The sequence below is a fragment of the Haliotis rufescens genome, unplaced genomic scaffold, assembly GCF_023055435.1.
Source record: "Haliotis rufescens isolate VD_foot unplaced genomic scaffold, xgHalRufe1.0.p SCAF_3, whole genome shotgun sequence".
Classification (NCBI taxonomy): domain Eukaryota; kingdom Metazoa; phylum Mollusca; class Gastropoda; order Lepetellida; family Haliotidae; genus Haliotis; species Haliotis rufescens.
This window is the reverse complement of record NW_025964001.1, coordinates 1,939,251-1,949,649: the sequence shown is the minus strand read 5'-3', so window position 1 is coordinate 1,949,649 and position 10,399 is coordinate 1,939,251. Positions and strand designations below refer to the sequence as shown.

The 10,399-nt window shown below is 39.0% G+C and overlaps 1 protein-coding gene across 3 annotated transcripts in view; it reads right to left on the bottom strand.

The window, feature by feature from the left end:
* Window positions 1–978: 978 nt before the first annotated feature.
* The window catches only part of LOC124148479 (atlastin-2-like), a 30,831-nt gene continuing 21,410 nt past the window's right edge, over window positions 979–10,399 (bottom strand). For all 3 annotated transcript variants that reach the window (XM_046519584.2, XM_046519585.2, XM_046519586.2), the window contains exons 9-13: window positions 9,874–10,001; window positions 8,693–8,749; window positions 7,479–7,550; window positions 6,396–6,827; window positions 979–5,829 (exon numbers count right to left, since the gene is read on the bottom strand). In XM_046519584.2, coding sequence (XP_046375540.1) covers window positions 5,743–5,829; window positions 6,396–6,827; window positions 7,479–7,550; window positions 8,693–8,749; window positions 9,874–10,001 — 776 coding nt within the window. In that variant the 3' untranslated portion in view covers window positions 979–5,742. The remainder of the gene's footprint in view (window positions 5,830–6,395; window positions 6,828–7,478; window positions 7,551–8,692; window positions 8,750–9,873; window positions 10,002–10,399) is intronic.

Sequence of the window (10,399 nt, the reverse complement as noted above, 5' to 3'; positions counted from 1 at the left end):
CGTCATACCAAATGGCGTTAAAATGTTACTTGCTGTTACCCTCCCTGGCGATGTGCATTAAGGGGGGGAAAACAAGGACTGGTCGGCTGGGAGTCACTATATTGTGTCTGAGAGGGGTATCCATGTTAAACTGTGGGCAAGCACTATACAGCAAGCACTATACAGCTGGTATTAGTTCGCACGCACGCACGCAAACACACACGCGTTGCTATACAAACTCCATTAGCCCCCACCTCTGATATTCAATGCACCTCGGTCAGTTGCCACGACACAACTAGTAGTACAACTCCGGGTTAAAAGTTAAAAATTGATTCAAGGCAGCCTATGCTAGTCGAATCGTGGCCACTGCATGGATCAGGGGTGTGTCAGGCTCGGCTGATTGAATCGTGGCCACTGCATGGATCAGGGGTGTGTCAGGCTCGGCTGATTGTGTGTCATCGAACCCTGGCGGATCGTTGTTAGTCGCATCATCAAACCAGACTCGATTATTTACAGGCCATCGTCAAATAACCGGAATAGTGTGGAGTATGGCGTAACACCAAACACAGCAGTACTACTTTCTTGGTAAAATAGGATGAGATATCGTTTGCCGACATTTATGCGAGTACCTTTTTAAATATGTTTATTTGGTTTAACGCCCACCTAAACATTATTCCAGTTATATCACGGCTTCTCAGCTTAATGTTGGAGAAAGGTGAAACAGACGTTTAGCGCTATTATTTCGCGAAACTCGCGAGCACGGGTATGGTGCTGACAAACCTAGAAGCATAATCGGGGCGAACTCACGATCATTTGTTTCAAGGGACAGCGAACTGCAGCGCCTTAGACGACTTGACCACTGCCCCCCTAAACACACCTATAGAGAGTGACGTAAGGAAATATCCTGATTGATTCACTCAGTTCCAATACAACCCAGCATTCCAAAATACATGAGTTCAACACTGGAGAACCAGTAACTTCACATAACAAGGCAGCGCGAAATTGGATGACATTTTATTCATTCTCGACAATGGTAATTAGATGTTAAAGGAACACATCCAAAAGGTAGGTACAAACATCTTGCATAGGTTAAATCTAAAAAATACCATTACGACATTTGACATGTGAGCTCCTTTTTGCCGAGTGCGTGTAACAAACAGGCGAGGGCGATAGCTCGGACCAGACACAGAGATCAGCCAATCACCTCCTGAGTGATGGAATGATCACGTCACATAACTGATGCTTGCATTGCACCAGACGACATCAGTTGGTGGGAGAACTTTAGACTACTACTCTACATATATTTCGGTGTTAGCGTTGCTGAAGGAAAGGTTCTCAATTTGTTTTGCAGCTTCTGGTCCGAATATAAGGAAATGATGGCACATGTAGTTTGTGGACAAATTACCTTGGGGTGTCCTCTTTTCTAATGCAGCAATGCCAGGGCAATATCATGACTGGACACAGTATAAATATCAAGAAATGTGTTTTCAGATGTCTCCGATATATGACAAACATTTATAATTTGTGGTAACATCAAAATGAATTAAGATTTTTAGATGCTTTCTTTGTGTCAAAAATTTAAACAGGTCTAACCTGGAGTCAAACAAGATGATCATCATGAAGCAGTTTTTTTAAGAGGTACATGATTTTCAGGTTGTTTCTGTACAACAGAATTCGAGAAAGAATCAAGTCCTTGAAAATAAGTGGGTCTAAACATTTATAAAATGTTTGAAACCTTAAAGGTGATAGCTTCGTGTGGCAGAAGGGATGAGTGGGCATGACCGGATGTGCCCTTCTTGCCAAGATGTCCCTCTAATGCATGCCATCACCTTCTGGACAGGGCCCACAGTGTGTTGTTGGGCGATCTTTCACATCAATCACCCACATCTCTCAACAATTGAAAGCATCAACAGAATGCAGCTAAAGATGGACATCATACGCAATCTGGAACCAAATTCCAGTCATGGGGTAGACAGTTGACATGTAAAAACTGATGCCAAGTTGGACATTGACAGTCTTTCTATATTCAGTAATTATTTATTGCTGGGTAACATCTTACATCTTGGGCTAGCCGATTCAAGCAAAGTGGCATCTGAATGACCTGAAGTGGCCAAATCCAAGTGCTTCATTTATAGATTCAAACATTCATCATAAAGGATTATCATTTGATAAGTATTATAATGAAATGGAGAAAATTATATTTTACAATAGAAATCTTTTCAACAAAACGTTTTTAAATATTATGCCTTTATGGTCAGAACTATTTCAGGAGCATGTCTTATTTAACAAACGGTATCTTTATTTGAATATTCAGAATCTAACTTGACTTCATAAAGATGACAGATAATGATCAAGACTGACTGATGTCAAAGTAAAATATAAGTCAGATGTGAAGTATTGGTGTATTGTGGATAGTGTCTAGTGTGTTGATAGTCACGACTACGACAATGAACCATTAATTACTGAGGTACACAAACAATCCAAGCCTACATCCTGACACAGTAATGCAGACTCAAGATTATTAACAAGAATAAAAATATGTGGAACACAAAATAAACATACAATCCCATCACAAACAACAGAAACTGACACAATCAGTCTCACAAGCAACATGGGATGACTGAGCATGACACGGACCCAAAACATTGCCTTTCTATAAAAATACATTCAATGAAAATGAAAGACAACAGTCACATGTTGCTGCTTGTTACTGTAGAATCTAGAAAAGGTGGAATGCATCTTTTTCACGTGTCCATTCCTCCAGGAACATTATTTGGCAAGCAGGCAATCAACTCAAAATGTACATATGCGCAAATCAAAATAATATAAGCTATGAATTCATCACTGGCAAACTCATCACCTGACAAAAGCATTGGTTGTTGGACCTTGAAGAATGTTAGAACACAAAGACCGAAGTTAGTAAACAGAAAACTGTCCACAGAAATGGTTACTAAAGATCTTATAAAATGTCATCAAGGATTATTGTAACTTACAAGGAATATTCCCCACCGGTGTCATACTACAATAAATAACCTACAAACCAAGGATTCGTTACATCCATCACCAATTGAAGCAGGTACATGCTGGAACGTTTACACATAACCTGACAATTGTCGTTAGTACTGTACAAAACATTTTGATTATCAAATATTTACACGTATGTACATGGGTCTAACTTTCCCTATATGATCAACAGCCAACTTGTAATAGGTTTTTTCAAAAGAAACTTGATAATACATGCCACCTTTTTGATGAAAGCAACAATTATAAGTGTTGATTGATAATATCAAGACTTACTCTGCAAAGAAACAAAGGATGCACTGATCTTCAGCACTAGATCTTGATGTCATAAACAAGCCATCAAACTGAAACGGGCCATACAAAGTCTCTGAGTATATCGACGGCAGGTAACAATAGCACTAATTGAAAGTACATGTATAGACTATCATACCCTTTAACTTGTGTATTTACAAAGACCAAATATCACTAAATATTTTATGTACACAACACATTAATATGCACCATTAGTGAAACACTGATATTTGAACACTTAATACTTGATTAACATTGAACATGGAGGCTGGGAACAGGATAGAGAAGGGGAGGTAACCTAGCATCTTCTACAGCACACATGAGCAATGACTTATCCAGTTGGAAGGCACTATATGGAAACACACACATGGCTATTGCAGCTACACTGACAAGGAAAATATTTAACTAATTTATCCAGTGAAAGGTATTTTCAAAAGTCTGCCCATACTATTTTGAGGGTTTTTGTAAAGTTATACATGTTTTTCATGCTAAAGAAGTTTAGAAATTTTAATAATGAATCCACTCATGTTTATTTCATACCATCCTGTTCTGTAATCGAAAAATGAATGTGGGAGACTTATAGATCTCCAATTTGAAATATTCAGAAGAAATTTAGTTTTGGTGGTAATAGTTGTATACTGTATTACATAAGAATATTGTGTGAGTATTGAATGCTGGCTGATGGTATCTTTACATAAACAACATGGCGAGAACTGTGACGTTGACAAAAGGGCTGAACTTTCCAAGTGTGATATATATGCTCAGTTGGGATTGGTACTACTGTCTGTAGGAGTCAACACAAAACTATGAAACAGAATACAGCTCAATGAAGTCCACTACAAATTCCCGTTGAGTGCCATTTTTTAAATGAAGTTGCTCATAAAGCAAGCCCAGCACAACATGGCTAAGACTGAACAATTCACAGATCTACTACCTTTGTCATGGCATTCATACAGGCATACATCATGTAACATACAGGATGTGTACACCCTTGGCTACCCTTATTGCCCTATTCAGCATGTACATGCAGTACAATCACCTTACTTCTACAGCTGTGGAGTCTCATGGGCAAGTACTGTGTATCAAACTGACTGAACTAAACCATGAACAGTGAAACTAATGGACTATTACAAATTTGTACTATCCTGGCTTTATGGGTTTTTCTTCAGTGGAATCATTGATTCTAGGTTAATACACTTAATGTGAAAACTATGGAGAGGGTAACTAGGATTTCCTGAGTATAACGGCAATATCATCACAAACAGAACTGGCTGTTCATCGTTTCATTATTATGGCACAAGCAGGTATGCCAGGATACAAAAACTAGCACTGGTTACATTCTTCGATTACCTAAATCCTATTGGATTACATATCATCTGTAATTCTCTGATCTCATGAACGTTTGGTTTGTTGTTTGTATGACTAGTGTTTGACACGTTACCATGGTTACTACGTTGATATGGCTGATGAGAGATATGACAACCATGTTTTACAAAATATCTTGAAATGTCTGGGGTAAACAAAGAATAAATTAACCCATCTGTACATGTATAATGTAAACAGATTAACCCGTCAGGTGCGAATTTAAAAAGGAGCTTGTCCTAATAAGTTTGGCATGGATTACCAGGGGTGTGGAAAATCAATGCCCGATTTGTTACGCGAGATCGCCAGACAAAAAAAACCTAAACAGCTTCAGTTGCCCAGGGACAACCTTAAAATTGTATTTGGAAGATGTACTAAAAGTAGTTTGAACAAATGAAAACATTGCGAGTGTGACCATTGTAACTGACGGCATTCTCCGATTGGTCTTTCAGAGGACCAATAGCCAATTGCGTAGCATATTCTAAAAGCTGCACTGGCTGTTAAAAATATTTTTGTTTGATAATGACAGGGAAATAAATCACTTTCAGTCACTTTCAGGTGGGTAAAGCCACTTAGAATAAAAAACTGAGTCATCATCTTCATAATGATAACACGTAGGCAGTAAGTTAGAAACTAACCTGGACAAGTAGGATTTGTAACTACACATATGAAATTTTACTTTTTACTTGTCTGGGGATAAGTTCACTATTTTGATATTTCCACACACCTGATTACCTAAACCGCAGCTCGCAATACAGCCATTACTGTCTAGAGTGGGAACATTAATGGAACATGTTCATTCAAGGAAATTTGTGTCCATACTCTTGACATCTGTTCCCCTTTAATTTTCATGCATAACTCATAATTTACGAAGTTATTTCTCAAAATTTGCATGGCCACCCCCTAATGTCAAGATACTGAGGTGTGTCCCAGAAACAGCTGAGAGGGCACCTGTATTGACGAGGTTACATCTGTCACATTGTCTGATACAAACAGTCCATTGTATCCTCATCTAGCACTGTGGAGCTTCTAGTAATGCACAAGCTCCTATCTGGAGCCTACATCTAGAATGCCTAGTAGATGGCGCTGCTAGTTCTTCTTCAGTTTCCGCGTGGCCTGCTTGGCAGCCTGTTGGGCGGCATGCTCTGCGGCTTTGGAATAGACCTGGGACAAGGCCTACAACAGAGGGAGAAACACACATGAATTTATCTTTTCATGGAAAGCTACTTTTTGTTTGTTTGTTTGTTTGTTGTTTAAAGCATCGACCCACGCAATTGGGATACAATGACATGCTTCAACCAACCCGATATCGATAGTCGCCTCTTACAACAAGCATAGTCGCCTCTAATGGCAAGCATGGGTTGTTGAAAACCTCTTCTCTACTAAAAGTCACACTGACAGTCTCATCACACTTTTAACTGAAGTTAATCCAAACTCAAGATCTTTTCATAGCCATATTATCCTGCTCCATGCCAGAAATAAATAGTCATATAAGAAGAGCTTTGAAGAAAACTCAATTTCTGAGAAGAATCATTTGTGTGAAAACCTTTCACTTTCTTAAAATAATGAATCAATGTCTTTAAGAGGCATTTTAACACATCATCCTAAAATATATCAGTATATGTATAAGCTGATCTTCAAGGACTGAAAGAGATGATAAGAAGGAAATCAGATTAAAAAAAAACAGGTCCATGAGAACTTACATTATGATTTGAATCAAGTGAGAAAATGGTTGAACTCACATGTTCCCAAATAAAATCAGCCAGCTGGTCGATGTATGCTCCGATTTCCCTGTACTCTCCGCTATAGCGCACATACAACCACGCACACATGATACCAAGGAAAGCAATCATGACAAGATTCAACAAGCTGGCTAGTGACTCAAGTCCGACAACACCCAGGATACCAGCCAGCAGGTAGGAAGCCACCATCACGGTGAACAACACCGCTGGTGTTCTTGCAGCACTGAAAATGTTCTTGCTTGCGTTATGTTTTTGGAAGTTATCGAAACACTCTTCCAATTCCTCCTTCAGTTGGTCTCCATACATTTTACTGAACTCTGGGCCTCCCATCTTCTTAGTGCTGGAGAACAGGTCCAGGGCTCGCTCCAAACACTGACTGTGCTCCTTCTCCAGTTGGTCAGGGTTCATGTAGGGTTTCTCACCACCGATGGTCTACAAACAGAGAACTTCTTCATCAGGGGGATGTTTGTTTGTTGCATAACGCCGCACTCAGCCATATTTCAGCTGCATGATGGCAGTCTGCAACCAATAGAGTCTGGACCAGATAATCCAGTGATTGACATCATCATCACTTAAAAGCAGTTCTGGGTGATGTAGTTGCAATAGGCATGTGTATGTTTCCGTGTAGTGCCTTCCAACTGGATAAGTCAAGGGTCTCAGACAGACTTGTACATTTCTCACATAGGATAACCACTTTCGTCACACAAACTGCTGATGAAAGTTTGCCATAGACATGAAGAAAAAGCCATTTCATCTTTGTGTTTCACAACTAGTTATTTCTTCAATTAATTTTTCAATAATAGTAAAATCTAAATATTATTTACATTTGGATACTTGTCCTGCATTACTACCTTAATGCATAATATCAAAACGACAGCAGTGGAAGCAAGGTAGTAATGCAAAAGAGACAAAAAAAATGATGTTTTATTTTGTTTTTCTTAAATGCCAAGAAAATCGTTCTGTACAACAATTCTAAATGTTGATGGCAACAAATTTGTTTCTGATATTAATGCCACAACTTAAGTAACATTGTTTGTTATTAGCATTGCTCCACCAGCTTTACAGTGTAATGCCAACACTAACCTCCTCCATTTCCCTGGTGTATTGTAGTTTGGCGTGTGACACAGCAGACAAGTTGTTAGCCTCTGCGGTGGCCTGGAGACAACAAGAACCAGTGATAGTCAAGATCATACAAGCACATAGGGTCCAACTGGCCACCAACACATACAATTTTGTGAACCCACATTTCAAACCATAACCTGCTGATAAGAAAGCAGATTATCATACATGCATATCCTGCGTACTTGACACGATATTTATCCAAAATACTCAACATATTTCGTATGAGTCCCGTTTAATGCAACATATTCTGATCAGTCTGTACTATGTTATATGGCCATGAATTTTATTGTTTAACCATGATTGTTACTATCTTAAAATGTTTCTATTGAGATTAGGCAGAAGCTTACTGCATTGTATTTGGCCAATGATTAGTTGTCAGGAATTTGGTACTATTTAATGTAAGCAGTGGTGAGGAAGTTACTATATTTAGATGTTTCTGTGGTGAATACTGTGGACTGAGATAGAGTGTTGTAGAAACATGTGGAATATTCTGTAATGTGAAGGCAGTGTGCGGAAATTTCCAGAAGCCAGTTAGACTGTATACAAGGGGACAACAGCGTGCCTCTCGGATCTCTTGCACATTTCGTCACACATTTTATCGGACATTATCCAGACAAGCTTTGTGTGGAGATCACTCTTCACCCCTAGTCAATTTTGTAATACATTTGATGATTGTATAACATTTGTTAGTTTCATACCAAGTTCTTTTAAGTACAGATTTCTGGGTTAACATATTGTTTCAATTTTGGGAATCGTCATGTAACAACTACTTCCTGCAAGCACATCCAAGGGACTAACAGAGACTGTTTACTTTGTCATCAATAAATGTCTTAATAAACAGAATATTCATAATGTTGACTATGACTTGCATTGCTAATTCATCAAGGCTGAAATGGAAGTTTTCTGCTTGAAGTTCTTTTTGTATTATTTTATCTTATTGTCTCAAGCTAAAACTCATAAATGACTCCACGACTCATGACTACATAAAATCTGCATGTTTTAAAAGGCTACTTATGGCCAGACTAGGGAATTTAAAGTTTGATGCTTTGACTCCTACAATACGCATTGGTAAAGATTAAAGTTGAGCTTGGGCCACATGAAGGCCTATACCGCTTCAACAGGTCTAAACAGATTCCTACAAGTGTGGAGACAGTTACCTCCCTTGACTCACTGACCTGCAACATTGACTTGGGCTCTGGCAGCTCCTCTCCTTGGTAGATCTTGATGTAGGCCTGGCGGAACAAGTGAACAATGTAGGAAATCAGCCCCTTACTTCACACCAATCACATTCACTCTGTCATTTGTATGAACATGATTCTTTACTGTCATTGTCTTGTGATATGCTTCATCTACTAGGTCCATTCTCGATCTCAAGCTGTTAGCATCCCTGTGGATATTCTCGGGGCAGAAAGAGTGACATGTACCTCATGCTTGTTGTAAAAGTAGGGACCAAGTGGTGACACTCAGCTGTGTTGGGTTTAACTTCGTGTTCAAGATTATTGCACTTATATAGCGACGTGTACGTGTGCGCACTAGCCCACTAAGCTACCATGCCGCAGTTTACCATGAATACCCCACTCAGACACAGTATACTGACTCCGAGCCGACCAGTCCTTGTTTTATCCCTTTAATTCCGAGCAGTTACAGGGTAACAACAAATACCATCTTTTAACGTCTTTTGGTATGACCGGCGGATGCTCTACCACTAGACCATGGAGGCGGTCGACTCATCTGTGACTGTGCTGCTTATGGGTCATAGTAAGCTGATGGTGTGGGTGTGGGATGGTGTGTATTGCATGTATTTCATGTATTTCATGTATAATAATTCATGTATTGTGACATGTACTACAATATATTGCATGCCTTCTTTCATCTATAATTTGTAATGAACCTGAATAAAAAAAACTTTTCTCGCTTCGTAAATGTCCGCCATTTTGTTGGATGTTAATATGGTCACAATGCATGTGTAATAGACACATTACCGGGGTCATGAATAGTTTTGCTTCTTTGATCACATGAATCAGTTGCCAATGTCTGAATTTTATGATTTTGATTCAACTTTTCACTTATGTAAACTTTGCCCACAAGATGAAAATATACATGATTTTGAATTACACAACATACCAGTGTTTTTCAAATGTATTGTAATGTGTATTCATCAGCATTTCATATCGTGGCATATCGGTATACAAGTAACACCGCTCACTTCGAAAACTCAAGTCTTTCGTTTGTTTGGTACAGATTGGAATTTTTACTGGCTGTCGTGAAATAGCGGGAATACTGTTGCCCTCTTCATTAACCATCATTCACTCAAGGTCCCTGCAACATCCAATCACTGAGTGACTCTAGTTGTTACCTTGAAGTACTCCTCAAGGTCCCTGCAGGTGATCTGACAGCCATTGATCTCCTTGATGATGAGATTCTCCTTGTCCAGGAGGAGAGGGATGAGGATCTGCAGCTGCTCCTTGAACTCAGTCTCGATGTCTGCAACCCAAAGCTGTCCATAATACCGCAAGTCAAACACCTACTGATACAATAGCTTTGCCTACTAATAACTGAAAATAAGTCTTCCCAGCTGGTCATCCATCAAGGTACATTTCCTTGCGTGGTCACTTATTAGAGTTAAGAAACCAAAACATGGAATCTCAATATGTGACAAACATCAAGATCATGAGGTCATTACATAAGAATCTTAACAAAAAATGTAGTTCCTATATCATGAGGCTGCACACAGTATAACATGTATCTTAAATAATCTTATTCCTTATTACATATTTCATCTCATCCAACTGCTTTTTTCTAACCAGAGTTCCAACTGTGTTGCATACATGACCTATCTTAAGGTTTGTTTGTTTGTTTGTTTGTTTCTTAACGCCGCACTC